At 43.3% G+C, this 18,621-nt stretch overlaps 1 protein-coding gene across 1 annotated transcript; it reads right to left on the bottom strand.

The window, feature by feature from the left end:
• Window positions 1-1,176: 1,176 nt before the first annotated feature.
• Window positions 1,177-13,593, bottom strand: fkbp8 (FKBP prolyl isomerase 8). Its single transcript, XM_080430804.1, has 9 exons — window positions 13,497-13,593; window positions 12,477-12,738; window positions 12,130-12,299; window positions 11,868-11,956; window positions 11,212-11,432; window positions 9,983-10,155; window positions 9,119-9,196; window positions 3,762-3,902; window positions 1,177-3,493 (listed from the first exon to the last, which is right to left on the bottom strand). Exons 1-9 carry the CDS (start codon window positions 13,497-13,499, stop codon window positions 3,407-3,409), a joined length of 1,224 nt encoding a protein of 407 aa, XP_080286930.1. The 5' UTR covers window positions 13,500-13,593; the 3' UTR covers window positions 1,177-3,406.
• Window positions 13,594-18,621: the final 5,028 nt, after the last annotated feature.

Below are 18,621 nucleotides of genomic sequence, written 5' to 3' on the forward strand. Positions count from 1 at the left end.
TATTCGTCTCTTAGAAGTGGTGGAGTAGAAGTAAGTAAGTATTGAAATTTGGAAATACTCCAGTAAAGTAAAAAATACATTGTACTTGAGTAAATGTGCTACTTTACACCAAGGTCTAATGTTCATATTAATGTAGGCTAGTACACCTTTTTTCCCCCCGTGTATAATTACGTGCAAAGTAGACGGCTATACATATAAATATTTACATGACTCGTGAATGGCTAGACTTGGATGACACAAAATCAACTTTTCTCTCACAGAGGAAAACACATTGGGGAATCATTAGCGGCGTAGAGGGAAACATTAGGTCACTGGACTATACGTCAGCGAAACGTCACTGTCTGACACAAAACCCCAGAGTAATTTGGGAATGTCCAACTGTAAACAAATAAAACGGAGGGGAATCTATTAAACAAATTGTCACTTGAACATGTTCCAGAGTAAATAACGAGATGTATAAGAAAGAACATTTTATGGAGTGTGTTGGTGTGTGTGTGTGTGTGTGTGTGTGTGTGTGCGTGTGCGTGCGAGAGAGAGAGAGAGAGACACACACACACACACACACACACACACAGACATATGTCAGTAGCCAACACAAACTTGTCCGTTTTTTTCCATACCTGTAAAAATGTCAACAAGCACACATTCATATAGAACATGCAGGAATTTCATTCCTGCCCATTTTGCATTGCCATGTGGCAAGGACCAAGGGGATTAGATGACATCAGTCCAGGAGTTTAAATGTATGGCTTGTTGATCCCAAAGGGTGGAGAAGGTACATGACAACAGTACATTGCAATGGCAATATATTTGAATCAATAGAAACAAAACATCTGGCACTTGAAGATTATGGTCAAATCCAGTCTATGGGTGAAATAAATGCAATACTGGCATATAAGTAAAGAGTGGTCACCCGAGTGTCTGGTCTGAAATAATGTAAAGTACACATTATTAGACCTGCATTTTTTCTTAGGTCTTTTACTCAATGCCTTAATTATTTTTTTAATCTACTTTCTACCCCAAGAAGGGTCTTGTTGTTGCTGAATATTTATTCATATATTCATATATAATATATAGCACTTTGCGATTTGCAAAAATGTATTATTATTGGTGGTCTGGACACCACAAAGTTTGCCAAGAGAGGTCTTATGTTGAGAGAGAGAGAGAGAGAATACATTTGGGTAATAACAGAATAGACAAACTTTTATTGAGATAAATACAAAATTAACAAAGGCAGGGAATGTCAGAAACTCAAGAGTAACCCACGTAATCTTCTGTATGCTAACTATTGAGTATGTCTGTGACTTTACACTCTTGTACCATTTTTATCTCTACATATCGATTCACTTTTGTCTCATAAAAAGGGTATTAAAAATAAAAAAAACTCAATAAATTAGCAACTTAGCAACAACATAAAAGACACAAAACATTAGATAAATCATATAAGGTAGGGAAAATAAATCTATAAATAAACTAAAGATTGCGGTTGAAGGCTTATCCTATATTTGGTCTTAATCGATGAAAAGTGAGGTATACAAGATTGAAAGTGAAGAATGAAAACAAACTCTCCATTACCATTTCTTACACCCGCACCACTTTTTTTTAAATTATAATCTGTGTCCTTAATGATTCTCTACCCTTATCTCTGTCAGGCCGGAAGGTCAGGAGGCATAGATAATGTTTTTGCCTGTCTAACGCTGCATTTCATTAGCCTGGCATAGCCAGACCAGTGCCATCTATTAGAGAGTTACGCCAACTCCGTTCACTTCTTCGGGCCAGGTCTTCTACATACACATACATTGGCGAATAGTGACAAATCCCTAAACCGGAAGTTTATGGAATGCATTGAAGTCGACGGCTCCTTGTCACTATTTCCAGCTACATGAACCACGTGACCGACGCTGTTTCTGACCCCTCATTGGCGCAACTCTCTAATAGAAGGCTCTGAGCCAGACTAATATCCCTGCGTAGATATTAGTCTAGAATTTCTGTGTGGAACCTGCATTTCCAAGGGCCGGATTAAAAAAATGACTCTGGTGATAAACCCGCCCCATATTTGCATATTGGACCCTGATTGGTGCCCCACAACTTCGGGGGCAGGGAAATCCAATCATAACCGAGAGGGGCCAGAATAATCTGCCGAGGGCTATTTTCTTTTTGCACTGGCAGGCTAGCATTTCATGCACTTGTCTTCGCCTTACTGTGGTGCAACAACACTTTTGATTTATTTAGTCTTTTCATACTCGTTCAACACTAGCTCTGAGATCTGCATGTGTTTCACAAACTGCTCTGCTCTCCACTCACTCACTGTAGGTGACGTCACAACCTCAGTTACTTGCACACAGCCAACAGATGCAAATGAAGGGAACATACAGACTTTTAAAGAGCAGCGGAAATCTGGGAATCGTTAACTGCAAATGCAAATGTGATGGAATCGGTACCAGTTCCACAATGTTGGAACCGGTTTCTCATAAGAACCTGTTCAGGTTCCCAACCGTATGGCTTACCCAGTACGTGTGTATTCTGTGGAAGCAACCTCCAGTCCATTTGCTCAAGGATACGTAAGGGATTGAACCGGGAACCCCTCCGGCTCCCAAACGGCCACACTACACGGACTACACCATAGCCTTACAGCCACAGACTTAAACCTAATGCTTCTGTGTAAATGAAAAGAGGGTGAGAGAATTAGGACACAGGGCAAGTGGCTTACCAGGGTGTGAGAACCTCAAAACAATACAGCATCTAGGTTACACCAATCAATATCTCATCTCCCCTACTAAAAACTAAAATCACATTCTCTAAGAAATCAGGTCACAACTGATCTTCAATTGAACTCCATGACCTCAAGCTTTGAAAATAACTTATAGGACAATATCACAGTCGTTACTTTTTGGGTAAAATATGTCTAATGTAGAGATTAGTAAATAAATGTACATTTATTTAATTTTCATTCCAGTGCTCAAATTAGCCAATATCATACAATCACTACCAAAGACAGCAAAACAAACAATTATGCTTAATTTATACTTAGTTGCGTGCCGGTTTCACGTGCAGAAAATAGCAGATCTACAAGCTCAAATATTGAAAAGCTTGTAGATCGACTATTTTCGATATAGTATAAATCAGCCTTTAGTGTCTGGCAATGTGAAAGAGTACTGATAGGGCTAAATAATTATATAAAACTGCCGCTACCCCAGTCCCCCCTCTTTATTATTTGTTGTTATATATATTTCTCAAACATAGCAGAGAAACCTAGGGACAGTCAAAGTGAAGAGGCAACTGACCAATCAACATTGGTTTTCCCCTTCTAACCAGGTTCCAAAGGCACTGCCAGACATTTTAATTATTTCATTGTTTAGGCTCTCCTTTTGGAAGGGCGTTGGCTGGCAATTGCTACAGGTTTGCTTCAGTTTCTGGCAGCAATCACAACAGATAATGCAACACCACCGATGGCTACTGCAGTGGCACCAAATAGCCACTTCCAGCTGAGACCCTGGGGAAATATTGAAAGAGACAAAAGGAATAGAAAACAATGCATAAGTTGGATGATCATTAATAAGTCCTGAACTTCCCTCTGTGTTTCATTCTTTAATTCTTACACCTCACAAACCCTATGTTTACCTATTCCATTTTACACAGACAATTCAAATAACAAAGCATGATTTGACGACAGGAAAGTCCCACAGAATTTACTACAGCATCCTTACAAGGTGGGCATACAAACATTTCTCTGCTGTTATCATTAGAAATAGTTGACTTACCCACGAGGACTTGGCCTGGTGTTTCTGTGTGCCGCTCATGGTACTGGTAGGGTTACCCAGCATCTTCTTGTACATGGCCTGCTCCGCTCCCTTCTGTTCTGAGTGCTTCTTCACCAGCTTGGATAGTTCTGCATGGATAGTCTACATGGATAAGAAACAAAAAGAATGTGAGCAAGAGTTGCACGCCAAGTCCAACTTGTGGGATATATGAATTTCACAACCGCATATGACAAACACCTTCAGTTAACTGTCGTCTGATGCAAATGAAATGAACTTTTCAGACAAACAACAGCCTAAAAACTGACTTGCTGTACCGAAAGCCTATGGATAGAAACTCTTCTCCATGGTGAATAATATAATCCATTAGCTATGAAAAAAAGACGGATCTTCAGCTCTAATGAAGACTTCCAACACCCAAACAAAAGAGCTCAAAATGTTCATACATAGACAATCTGAAGATAAACTGAATGCCTTGCTACTAGTAGACGCTAAAAAATATATATAATACAGAGTGGTTTGTTTCAGTAGTCACCTGTATCCAATGACAGAGAATTGACCCTAACCCTAATTTATGAACAGTTTTTCTAAGCCCCCTCATGTGGTGTACAAGAGACCCCCCTAACCTACAGTAACGTGCTGCTAAAGGCCCGGTCAGACAGCCACGTCACAGCTTCCCCGTTCCCCCCTTCTATTCTATGGGGAAAACGAGGCGGAGTGTGAAGTCCAACACGTCAGGTTCAACATGATGAACCATGACCAACCAATGGGACAGATGCGCCATGCGTTGACCCCTCTTGGCAGCCATTTCACTTGTAGTTTTCTTTCAGTGAGCCAACAGTCCAAACGCAGGGGTGTAGTGGAGGGGGGACGCAAGGCAGACGATCATAAACTAAACGAGCAGGCACATGCGCCCGCATTTCAATTAATGTAAACATCTTTATTTTAAAAGTCAGTTGATGAATGGCCTGAATGCTTTACACATTTTACTGGTAGGAATACCCCCCATCTGAGGAGCTTTCCTTGTTATTGTGAGCAGCAATAAAGAAAATCAGTCTAATAAATAAAGTATCCCAAATAAAGAAGCAGTGTTTATTAGTCCTAGTTTCACATTCTATATAAAAATGTGGCTACAAAAAACAAAACACCTTTGTGCTTTGTCACAAATCCCACCCTTCTACCATATGAATTTGTTATTCATAATGATGTAATGCAATGTTTTCATATTTGTCAAGGTGCCATCACAATATTTTCTTACTAATTACTTATGCTTTTTAAATGGAATGTTCATATTGCATTCGTGCATTCCACTGTCCTGCCTTCTAAGAAAACTGCACTTTTTCAGCACTGGCCACAGCCTCAAAAGATAACATGGGAAATGGACGCATCCGACGGATCGGCTTACGTTTCAGATGCTCTGATCACAATGCATCTGACGCCGTTGTCTGAACATAGCTTGAGAGCAGACCTTCCCTACTCCTTCACGTTTCCTTAGCTCTACCCATGTGGTCATTGTCCACAATGACATTTGATATACAAAACTAACTGATTAAATCTCCCCCACATGGGAAGAAAATTCTAACATTTAAGGTGTGATTTCATGTTCTACTGCTAATGTAATATACACCCTTAAATGCCCATGTGGACTGGTTTACATCGGTAAGACCACAAGACCTTTAAAAACATAATATCTAGTTATGTAGCTGGACAACACTTCACCAAGGTGAAGCACTACCTCCACTCGCAGATGTATGGGAATTGATGCAATTAAACATTCACACAGAAGGGAAGATATAAACTCTACTCCATGCTCCTAAAATGTGAACTCTTCTGGATGCATTTAAATGGGCACTGTGGCCCCTTAATGAGCTATTTTATATTAGACTATACTTGTGAATGAATGTCTGAATGTCTCGGTTCAGTCGTTAACATTATATTTTATTTGTGTTCTTTGTTTTGGTTTTCTTTTTTGCATATGGTGTTGCATTATCCCTAAGTGAAAATAATATTTACTTAAAAAAATTGACAGCTACCTATAATGGCTATTCAGCCCGAGTCCATTTTCAGTATAAACTTCAGGGGTACATGGCATATATACTGTGATTTCCATTACAGTATATAAAGTAAAACATTTTTTTTAAACATTACGTTGGTATATAAAGTATGTAGCCCACATATACAATATGAATCTGTATATATGTAAAATATAAAATTTATGGCATATCAGACTTGACGGCAATGTGCAACAGGTTTTATGTCCACTGGTTTTGAAGTGGGTATTTAGGATGGCAATCCTCTGTACTGTATGCATCAGAAGTCTGAGGAAGAGCTGTGTGCTTGTAATGTCGATAGCAACAAATACAAATCCTTTCATCGGGAGCCAGTTGGTGTGTGGATATCTCTGTTCAACTTCATATAATGTATACCCATCACCACAGACAAAAAAGCTTTGCTAGATGTGATATGTTGCACGACTAAGATATGGGTAAATACTGCACAGGTCGGGTCTGCCAGTCTGGTGAGGATTGAGGTACTGACAGCATACTGGTGAATATTCTGATACAGAACTAGCACAATCATCCTTATATGGACTAACACGGTTTCACAGTGGATGTCTTTCCTGATACACATGTTTCAGGATGTTAATGTCTCTTTTAACGACAAGATGTGATGAGATAATGACAATGATGACTACTACAGCATATCTCAAGGAGTTTTAGGAAGGAAATCTAGTTTTAGGGACCGAATACTCATCCAGAAGTATTGTTGTGAGTGATTAATATTTTTCCTCCATGACAAAATCCATGCTACAAAAACACCTGACATCATTGGAGAGCCATCATCACACTGGGATATTTGATCTAGGTCCACACTACACTAGTTTGTCATCGTCTGTTTGTTTGTCCATCTGTGATCAGCAAATCTCCGGCACTGCTGGACCAATCAGCATCAAACTTTGCACACACACTCCCAGTAGGCCAAAGAAGACAAATTGGCTTCATGGTGGCGCTATAACAGGCCACTTCACGTTTTGGCCTATAACTCTTGAGCGCGAGGAGCGCACTATTTCTACTATTCCTACAGATTTTGTCCAAAGTACACACAAATCGGTACACGTTATCTGTGGAGTCATGTGATCAAGACGTATCAGTCACTCAGATACTCCATTCCGACCGGCTACATTTGACTTCCAAAGTTTGCGGGCCCTGGGCAGATAACCTGGCCTGACGGAGATCTGTGAGCAGCGCACTTTACTAGTTTTAACAATGAAACAGCAACAAACAATAAAACATTTTCTGCATTTCCTCGAATTCAAATCTCAAATACTTCGGTTTCTTTCTTCATGATAATTCACAAGATATTGTTAATTAAAAATGTTGGTATGGAATTACATGATGAATGTGACACTTAGACTACCGATTATTTATTTCAGGAAATGATATTATTTCAAGATGATGTTATTTCAGGTCTGCGAGTCACTTATCTCTTCTTAAAGGTTTAATGACATTCACTTTTACACCACATTCAAAGTCTTTGTCCTGGTCCTTCAAAAGTGTACAAAAAGTTTTAAGTGAAAATTCCATTCCAGTGATCCATGGCAGGTGTTTTTCTCTCACATTTCTAAAGCCTTTTCAACTGCAATGAAAAAAGAAATCTTTGCCTGCGGGTGTCGCTGCTGAGGGATTTTGCCTGTCAATCATCGCCTCTGCTCCGCCCCCCTCAAAGGAAAGGATAGGGGAGGGGAGGGGCGAGGAGGAGAGTGGGCGGGATTAATCGACTGTGACCTCACTGTCGAAGGGCCAAGCTCAGATTACTTTTCAGCCTAATTATTCAGAAAACCCCAGACCACAGAAAATCCACTGAATGTTCTAAGTTCAGGTTTTTTGGGTGTAATTGAGGTCATAAAACCCCAAATAGAACATTGAAAATAAAAAGTGAAAATGAATGTCATGACACCTTTAAGGCCCCGACACATTAAAAGAGTCAGTCGCCCGCAAATTCAATGGGTGTTTACAATGGGTGTAGCCACACCGGAGGCGTCGTGTGCACATGTCAAAAGCTGTTGATGCGTCTCTCAGAGCACGGTTCTAATTTCGAGGCATCGATGTGTGGCACAGAGCACCAAAACACAATGACTACCCAACAGGTCCACGTTCAAGAGTGCTTTGCCAGTGGTTAAGACTGGTCAGCGAGTGAGCGTGCATCAGTGCAGGGCTCTACTGCCCTGTTCTCTCAGTTCCACATGCACATACATGCAAACACAGAGAGAACAGACACATCAGTGATCATATACACTACTTTTTATAGTTTTATTAAACATAATAAATAGAAGTGCCAACAGGAAAATGCTCACATATTAATAGGCTACGGAGATTAAAGAGACACATCAGCAGCATGCTATGGCAGGCAGTAGAGAATAAACTAAAAGCAAGTTACTCCAGAAGCAAATAACAAATGCCAACAATATGCCCAGAAATATTTCAAGCCACTGTCCATTACAGAGAAGCATATGGTCTAAGCATGCCGTAAAGCAGCGAACCCCAACCTGGGGGACCATTCACTGGAGGTCCACTCCAGGGAGAAAGTATCATTTTATTTTATTTGATTATGTGGCCCTTCTCTCAAGCTGATCTCCCTCTGCTCAATACTGCTAGTTGAAAACAGACGTCAGTAGCCAACCGTGGTGGGGTAGTCCTGAAAATGTAATTTTTTTTGTCCTGTGATGCGCATTAAAAGAACAGCATTCAATGGTCATGATTTGAGAGAGAGAAAAAGAGAGCGCTAATGGTGACTATGACTGGACTAGTGTAGAATGCATCCTTGGAGAACTTGCAGACCTACAAATAAAAAACATTGTACATTGTGCTCTTCAAGCCCAATCAATATAAACAATCTAATCAATTAGTAGTACACAAAATGTAGTGCAAAGTCACTTTTGAGTACTGTATAAAAAGGCGCATGGCGATTTGACAGATTGGTGTAGGATTGAAGTGGTGGATTTTGGGCACTATTACCAAGCTGTTCAAGCATTCAGCTGATCCAAAAAGCCCACGCACTGAGCTCTGTCAGATGGCCTTGTGTAGCCAAAGAACCTCCTGTATCAGCCTATGTAAGCAGCGTAGGAGCAGGAGCCAGGCATTAGACCTGTGTGTACAGTGGGGCACCAAGAGATAAACCTATTTACAGCAGCAAGGTGAAAACAGATCCAATGAAATGATGAGTCGGCATCCCACCTGACTTTCCACTGAGACTACAGCAATATTGTGGCACCATCTGTTGGACACGGGTGAGCACTACAACACATTGCTGTTTGCTTTGCTTACTTAAAAGAAGTGGGAGGTGGAAGAGGGCAGCTTTACCTTGTTACTTGGTTCCAACTTCAGTGCCTTCCGCAGAATTCTAATGGCTTCTGCACATTCACCTTGCAAGGCCAATACCTAAAAGAGGAGACCATAACGTTTCTTAATACAATGACCCATTACACAATTAAAGTATGAGAGAGAAGAGATAGAGATGTGTATGTATATATATGTCACAGGGAGATTGGAGAACCAGGGAGATTGAAGACAGAGCGCTCGTTTTTAGGCACGGGGCTTCGGGGCGAGGCGGGGCTTTGATGCGACGCGGACCTGTCTTTTGTTGTTCCCCCCACGTAGCAACCAGGAAGCTACGCTAGGGGAACGCTGAACACACGTTCACACGCACACGTGATAATAGTTATTGTCCATGACCGAGGCCCGCCGACTCAGCAGAGCTTGAGGCCGAGGAGGCGCGAGTGCCGCGCTGACCAGCCGATGCTCTGCTAGTCGAATTAGCGCCGTCCGAGTTGTGAACCGATAGGGACAGAATAGTTCTTTTCATGGATCACTGTGTGTGTGTGTGTGTCAGGGAGAAACTAAAACAATGCGTGTGTGCGCGGGCGTGTGTGTGCATGCGTGCCCATGTGTGTGCATGCGTGTGCGCGTCCGCACAAACGCGCATGCTCACGCACGCACACACACACAAACACACACACACACACACCCTCCCTCTAGTCTGGCTTGCATTGCCCTCTAGCGTTGGTTTTACAGAATTGCCTGAAAACAAGCGCTCCTTCTTCAATCTCCCTGGTTCTCCAATCTCCCTGTAACATATACACAGAGAGAGAGAGAGAGAGAGAGAGAGAGAGAGAGAGAGAGAGAGAGAGCGAGAGCGAGAGAGAGAGAGATTCACAAATGTGCTACCTTGCCCATGCGGAAAAGTGCTTTTATGTTTTCTGGCTGGTGAGCTAATGCTGATACACAAGACTTGAGTGCTGCTTCATAGTGGTCCAGCTTCAGCTGAGAGGCAGCCATGTTGTTTAAACATTTCACCTTAACATCTATTAGCTCTGTCTCCTCCTCAGGACTGATGTCCACTGCAACACAGGAAACAACACGCAAAAACTATTGATCACAAAACAGCATCACCAGCATTACAGAAATTAAAAGAAAGATCACAACAACATAACATTCAGGCCTGCACACTCATGAGGGGTGGAAAAGGCGACACATTCTGTAAAACATATCCCATTTATTCACGTGGCAACAAACTACAGTTAGCCTATTTAATCTACACACACCTCAACCAGTTTTTTTCTGAGCTTTCTGAGAATCATCCTGAAACACTGTTAGCTGCCCCGACGTGAAACACTTGACCTGTATGAAAGTGCTTATTTTGTAAATTACAACTAGATGTATTTATCAGTTTTTATGTTTGTGCTGCCATGACACTATAAGCTGTTTTTAAAACTCCATTATCTAGACCTTTATAAATGTGTTTTTTATTTGTAATCATGAATTATATAACAACAGAACAAACGCTCGGTTGGAGCAGGTTAAGCACCTGCCCACCAACACCGAGTCTAGGGATTCAACTACACCACGGTACATCCGGCATGCCAAGTGTCTATGTATGGGAACACAATTGTGTTCGTGGGAGGGAACTTCAAGCCAGGTGGCGAGGGCGATCTTTGTGGCAGAGGTTATTCCTGTAGGAGAGGTACTCCTACAGGCTGGGCCGTGGGGGAATATTGAACGGTAGGAGTAGGACGGAGGTGCTATGTTATCCCGGTGGGGGCTCCTCACTGGCAGGTGAGCCAGTAGGGTACAACAGAAGTGGAAAGGGGTGGGAGAAATGAATTGGCATACCGACTAAACAGGGAGAAAAATTATTGGCTACTCTAAATTTAGGAGGGAAAAGAAACAAGTACAGGTATAACCTAACCATATAAATCATTAAATTGTAACCTCTGAAAATGTATATACCAGAAACAAAAACATTATGGCATATTTTGCATTCAAAAGTAAAGGCGACGAGTGTGCAGGTCTGAACGTGACCAAACATCCGGCGGTCTTACAATGGACTTCCATTTTAGTTGCTTCTCCTATTGCCCTGTGCTTGGAACACCCCTGCCCAATGCACAATAGCTCACCTTTAGAACTAGATTCCGTAATCTGCAGAGCGATGCTATAGGAGTTGACCGCAAAGGCGTAATCAGCACGCTGATAGTAGTAGTTGCCCCGTTCCCGCTTCTGGCTGGCGAGGGCGATCCTCTCTGCAGGAGTCAGGAGCTCCCAGTCTGGAGCCTCCGCGGCCTCCAGCAGCTCTACCTCCATGGACAGCTCAGCGTTGGGGGGAACCTCAGGATCAATACTGAAAATAAGTTTCAGTTTAGATTTGGAGCATTCAAATACCATACTCACTCAGTGTTAAATATACCTTGACTTATTCAGCTAAATATTTATTATATAACGTCACTGTCCAAAACATACTTGTAAGGAAATGGAAAAAATAACCTGCATTCAAATGGAGTTATTATTTAGTCACAAGTTCTTGTTAATACTTTTCATTGGTTCAATATTTACAAAACGCACACAATATATCGTGTGAGCGACGCTTTTTTTGGTGGGTTCCCAGCGTTAGTAGCTAGTAGCCTACTTCCGATAGGCATATGAGGGCTGCCCACTAGTAAAACTTAGACGGACAGTGACATTGACTGAAACACTTGTCTATTTCAACTACAGTGACATAATATTACAGACTAAAATATACCACTAAGTAACAGCTACATTGAATCAAACCGCCTACCTCCCCAAAGTGCCATATGAATATTTAGCGTCAGCCTGGATGAGGGCCTTCTCTCCCAATTCCATGAGCTGCACAGTGAGATCCAGGGACTGAAAGAAGAAACAACTGACTGTAATGGGACATTGATATCACAACAATACAGCATTAGTTCCTAACATCAGTCATCTGAAGTTGTCCTATCCTATTCAATTATCAGTGCTCTCTGTAAAGATTAAAAAACAAAGAAATAGTGATATCATAGACATTTAAATTAGTTTTTTACCTGGATTACATCGCCATCTCCCAGAGTGAAAGAGAGCTCGGGTTGCTCCTCTACAAGTGTCCCATCAGTCAGAGAAGACTTAAGATGCACCTTGACATTCTGTCCTTTCAGAGGCCGGCTGTCACGACCTTTGCCAGCCTCCAAGACTTTCTTCTTCAGCTGGTCATTACCTGCAGACATGCAGTAACGTTACAATTCAAACAATTTTAACTAACAATTATTACATTTAAATTAAACACGTCAAATATAAATGACATGCCACCTACTACATTGTCATATAAGAAGTCACTTTGTGGCAACAGATGATGGCTTAACATTAGCACCGTCTCTTCCTTTGACCCACATACCTAGTACTTCAAGCCACTCGCCCACTGCGGGTGAACTCTCAGAATCTTGGTCTTCTTCTGTCTTTTCAAACTCGTCTGTCTTGTTCATTTCCCCACCGCCAGCATCTTCCAGAGGAGGAGGTTCGTCGTCAATATCTTCTTCATCTAGGATCTCAAAGTCCTCCCCGCTGTCCAGCAGTGAGATTGCTTCGGCCTTCTTGGTTGACATTAGAGTGTCATGGCTATCATCCCCAGCTTCGACTGCCTCCTCTTTGTCCGTCATCTGAAGACAAATGTACGTAATAAGTAGGCAGCAGTTTTGGGAGGCTGGGACTGTCCCGTCTATATATGACTATGGTCAACATCATAGATTACTACTGTTATTATGTCATGTATATTGTGCCACTTTTTATTGTTATTTTTATTCAAATTTTCCCCTTTGATTTAATTCTGTTTTGTGTGAGCATTCTGCGTTTGCTCCTGTGCTGTGCTGTGCTGGATTGATTGAATACTTTATTAAACAGAAATGCAAACAGCACGAGTACATTCATACACTTGGTCTAAAAGGATAACCCAAAAAGGTCCTGTGGACTTGTTGCCATTGAGGTCCTATGTATTCAATTCATCAACATAAAGAACATAGAAAGAACAAAGAAATATAGAACATTATGTACAGAGTAGAAAAAAATTGATTGTTATCCCCATATTATATATTAAAAAAATAAGCCTAACCTAACCTTTTACCAACACCATTATGTCAAATGCCTGATAAACCTATTAGACTTCAACAACACGAGTTCATTATCAACCAGGCTTACTGCGGTTTATCTAGAACTTTACTAAGAAGTTTAAATGCAGTGTCTCAACAAACAGCTAACAAAGCTAATGCTATCTAACGTTAGCCATTGGGAGTTAGCTGGCTAACACAGACAGTAGTCACACTTAATTTTATTTATTTATTTTACTGGCAATTAAATCATGAGGCCAACAATATAACGTTACTAAGAGGTCGCCCCACATTGTATAACGAGTCTGAATTACCATTAAAATATCTGCTGACGCTGCTTTGGGTCAGAAAGTGACAAGAACTCCAAGGTTCCACTCCAGCACTACCTGCTACTCTGCTTACAAACAAGCAATGTTGCCAGGTTCTGAGATAGACACAAGCAACAAGGTCTATGAAAACAAGCCCAAAAGAAGCAATTTAGGTCACATGAGCACTTTTAAAAATAGCCAATCTACAGGCTCACACATCGTCGCAATGCAACGCGTTGTGAGCTTGTAGATCTGCTAATTTTTTTAAACTTGTAATAAAATGTGTAATATTTGGAATATTTGTGAAACATTCTAACAACTGACAGTGACAACACAAATGCTCCCTGGCACAAAACATTTTCATGAATATATTTGAGAACCACTGGTTTAAATAATAAAAAAGAAAATTGGAAACAAACCTAAATAAGCAACTACACTTTAAACACAAGTCCAAGAGACAAAGAAGCCCAAAGTCGCTTATAATAAGCGGACATGGCAACACAGCAAACAAGCTCTCTTCCTGGTAACCTTCAGGCTTCTGTGTTTCTATTGGACCTTCACTTGGTCTCGCGTTGCTGGACGTCCGTCTTCTCAAATTACAGATCTGCAAGCTCAGTACGTTGCTATGCGACGCGTTGTGAGCTTTTAGACTGCTATTTTACAGCGTGGGACACGACACCGTCGTACGAAGGATGATAAATATCAAGCAAAGACAGCTTGTGGAAGAAAGTGGCTTAACGAACACTGCCGCCTGGTGGTTAAAATGAGAAATAATCTAAACGCGTGCTTCATAGATGGGTTTCCTCGCGACGTCATCACAGAGCAGAGTGCGCAATCTGCGCATGCGGGTGGTAGAACGAACCGGAAGCGCCATTCACTGTGTTGTTATTTTCGGGATTTAGATAGGCATAATGCTGCTATTTTAGGCATAATAGGCATAATGCTGCTATTATATACAAACAGATCCAACTTCCGACAAATCATTTTTATTGAGTAAAGAAGATATTACAAACTGCATCATTTAATCTACTTTCATTAAACCCAGTGAAGACCATTTCTTTTATGATGTACATTTGACTAGAGCTGCTGCGGGTAATAGCGCCCTCTACTGCTCAACCCTCCACTGCGCGCATCATCCTCTCATGTTTACAAACAGGAAACCCATCTATAGGTTTCCAAAGAGACCTGTCATCCATTGTTGCAACAACATACTGTAAATAGAAATCACACATATAGGCCTACTGCTACTGTATGTAGCACTGATGCCTCCCCTGAAAACATAAAATCTATGAGTAAATATCTTTTGTGTATTATGGATTTTGTACCAAACCTTGATATAATTGTCAATCGTCAATGCATGATTCTTGTTCTTGCCGGGGTGGTATCTTTTAGGTACCCTAGGGTACCTAAAAGATACCGGTGCAGAGTTCTTCTTCGCATTGTATTGGCAGACGAATATGATTCTGCATACAGGCACGTACTGCATGTTCATCTGCAGGTCATGTTGTGGAAGGCTGCAGATCAGAGCGAGTCCCCTGCAGAGGAAAGAGACATTACTACATTCGGGTGGGAGATTGCTAAAGGATGGGCTGTCATGCCCGCTTGTCACTCCCAGGTAATGGCTCCCGCTGCAGCTGTAGAGCATTGAAGTTGATAGTTAATAAATTGATCACAAATGCCCTAAAAAAATCTTAAATGAGAACATTGAGGCAAACAAAAGCCACCCACAAAAACTGGGGGAGGCACTAAAACAAAACTGTTGTTTGAATGCCAATCGGGCTTCAGAACATCCCAATCCACTGACACTCCTACTGTATTTGACCGACTACATCAAACGTGAGGTAGACTCGGGCAAATACTGCGGCATGGTCATGCTGGACCTCCAAAAGGCGTTTGACACTGTAAACCACTCAATTCTACTTGATAAGCTGAGGGCGATTGTTTTTTGATAGCACTTCACTAAATTGGATGAGATCTTACTTGGAGGGTAGAGAACAAGTGGTTGACATCAACAGAACCATGTCCTCATCCCTCCCGGTGAGCTGCAGGGTTCCTCAAGGCAGCATTCTAGGGCCGTTACTGTTCCTTCTATACATTAACAACATGAATGCTGCCTGTAACTGCAAACTGTTCCTGTTCGCTGATGACTCGGCACTCCTGATCTCGGGTGAGGACAAGTTGCAAGTTGAGGAAGCTCTCAGCTCTGAACTCTCCAAAATCCATACTTGGCTTACTGATAACAAACTAAGGGTTACTTCCGTAACCCCGGTTTTGTAAATTGCGAACGAGTTGTTCACATATGGGAAACAGCGCCCTCTGGCGATGATATAGAAGCTTCACATTCACTCCCTCAGGGCCAAACCCTTTTTGGCCCGATGGGTCTTCCGTCGCTTTCCGGTAGCCTCCTCCCGAAGGTATTATAGGAGACCGGAATGCGGAAGTCGTTCTCTTGATACACCAGCTTCCTTCTGCCTACGGTGAAGCAAAAAGAAGGGTGTTTCTGTGAACAACTCGTTCGCAATTTACAAAACCGGGGTTACGTAAGTAACCCTTAGTTTAGCTACATTGCTCTCTCGTTGTTCACATATGGGAGATATAAACCCCCGGAATGTATCTACAAATCGAGATACCACAATACCTGCCCCAGTACCGGGCGCCAGGGCCCCGCCCCCCCAGGGGTGTGGCCCTCGGCACCCAGGCGCCATCAGACCCACCGGGTCTGAGGCAAGGATCAGGAAAGTAGGGCCCTGACAACCCATTGTCAGCCCTAAGAACTAAAAAACAGGCACAGCCTGTCCCTCTTAGTGGAGGGCCCTAACAGACCGAAGTCCGCCTTACTGACCTAAGACCCGGACGTCGGCCTATGACATACTAGGCACACGGGCATGAACAGATCCTACATCCGTTCTATGCACCTACCCACCTTCAGGTGGAAGCCACACCCAGGACTGCGAGCGCCAAGGAAGACGCCGCCACGTCCAGGCTAGAAAAACAGCGAAAGTCAAGGAGACTACCAACTCGCTGTCATGTAGACGTCCTGAAAGACATGCCTCTGCAGAGGGCCCAGGACGTCAACACCCCCTAGGAGGCACAAGGGCATGAACCGACCTTACGTCTGTTCCATGCATCTACCCCACCGTCAGGTGGAAACCTCGCCCAGGACTGCGAGCGCCATGGAGGGCGCTGCCACGTCCAGGCCAAAGAGAGAGCAGCGAAAGTCGAGGTAGACGACTAACTTGCTGCCGTGTAGGTGTCCTGAAAAACACACCTCTTTAGAGGGCCCAGGACATCGACACACCCCTAGTAGAGTGCGCTCTCAGGCCGCTACTAGTGTATGCCAGGCGAATAGCATCCAAAATCCACGGGAAGGCGTTGACTAAGCCACCACCTTCCCCGTGACCCGGGCCCCAAAGAAACGAACAACCGGCTGGGCCGGTTCCGGGCCATAGTCCTCCGGACATACACCCCCAGGGCCTTCACTGGCCAGAGACAGTGCAGCCCCCGATCCTCCTCCGGGCAACCGGAGGCAGGTGAAAAGCAGGTAGGCTTTAAAGGTTTAATGACATTCACTTTTATACCACATTCAAAGTCTTTGTCCTGGTCCTTCAAAAGTGTACAAAAAGTTTAAAGTGAAAATTCCATTCCAGTGATCCATGGCAGGTGTTTTTCTCTCACATTTCTAAAGCCTTTTCAACTGCAATGAAAAAAGAAATCTTTGCCTGCGGGTGTCGCTGGTGAGGGATTTTGCCTGTCAATCATCGCCTCTGCTCCGCCCCCCCCCAAAGGAAAGGATAGGGGAGGGGAGGGGCGAGGAGGAGAGTGGGCGAGATTAATTGACTGTGACCTCACTGTCGAAGGGCCAAGCTCAGATTACTTTTCAGCCTAATTATTCAGAAAACCCCAGACCACAGAAAATCCACTGAATGTTCTAAGTTCAGTTTTTTTGGGTGTAATTGAGGTCATAAAACCCCAAATAAAACATTGAAAACAAAAAAAGTGAAAATGAATGTCATGATACCTTTAACCACTGCTAGGTAGTCTTGGGGACAAACGCCGGGTTGGGTTTGAAGACAACCCTACCGTCACCCCCAGCGAACCTCATGCACTCTGGAGTCACCGAGAGGGCACGAATATCGCTCACCCGTTCCGCTGTCAACAGCGCAACCAGGAGTACCGTCTTGAACGTGAGGAACTTTGGTTCCTCCGTCTCTAACGGCTCAAAAGGAGGACGAGAGAGTGAGTCGAGCACCAGGACCAAGTCCCAACGTGGCGAACAGGGACCTTGAGACAGGATGTGCACGCAGCGCACTTCATGAACTGGCCCACAAGGGGCTGTTTTACGCGGTTTTCCCCTCGAAGCCAACCGTGGCTCACTGAGATAGCCGCCAGGTACCCTTCGATCATGGAGAAAACGTTTCCCAGATCATACCTATCCTGTAGGAAGATCAGGACGTTTGCGACCGAAACCTGGAGCGGAACCATGCACAGCCGGGGACCGTCCCAGATACCATTCCTCGCACACGCCCTACTTTGTCCCGTAGAGAGACCTAGTGGAGTGTGCCCTAGCGGCCTGAATAGTATCCGCTAGTGGTGGAAAAACAGTCATTTCAGCGAACGAACGACTTTGTCCACGTTCACGGCAATACAAAGTTCAATTGACTCGTTCACGTTCTCGTTCAGCAGCTCCACTCTCTAGTGTAAAAACGCCCTCGTGGGAGCGTTTTGGTTTTCTACGTCGCACGTACAGCCCAACCTCCCGTCCTATATACGGGGGGAGGGGATGGGGGCATGCACTATAGTGTGAACGTAACCGTCCCACAAAAGAAAGAACTCGTTCACATTCACGGCAAGGAACTAGTTATTTTGAGCGAGTTGAACCTGAACGATACCCCACTGGTAGCCACCATTCTAGGTGGAAAACCAGTCGCAGTCAAGTTTTCCCTCCACGGGCCAGACCCACAATTCTATTTCTGCGGGTCTGGGATGAAAGGTTTCGCCCCTTGCCTGCTGTCGCGGATCCCTGCGTAGCGTGAGGGGCCAAGGTTGCTCGTAGAGGAGGGGAGATATCCCCGATCTCCAGGAGCCCCATACCGGAGCCACCAGCAACGCCACCAAGCCTTGGAGTCTGATC

The sequence above is a fragment of the Gymnoscopelus braueri genome, assembly GCF_963280865.1.
Source record: "Gymnoscopelus braueri genome assembly, chromosome: 6".
NCBI lineage: Eukaryota > Metazoa > Chordata > Actinopteri > Myctophiformes > Myctophidae > Gymnoscopelus > Gymnoscopelus braueri.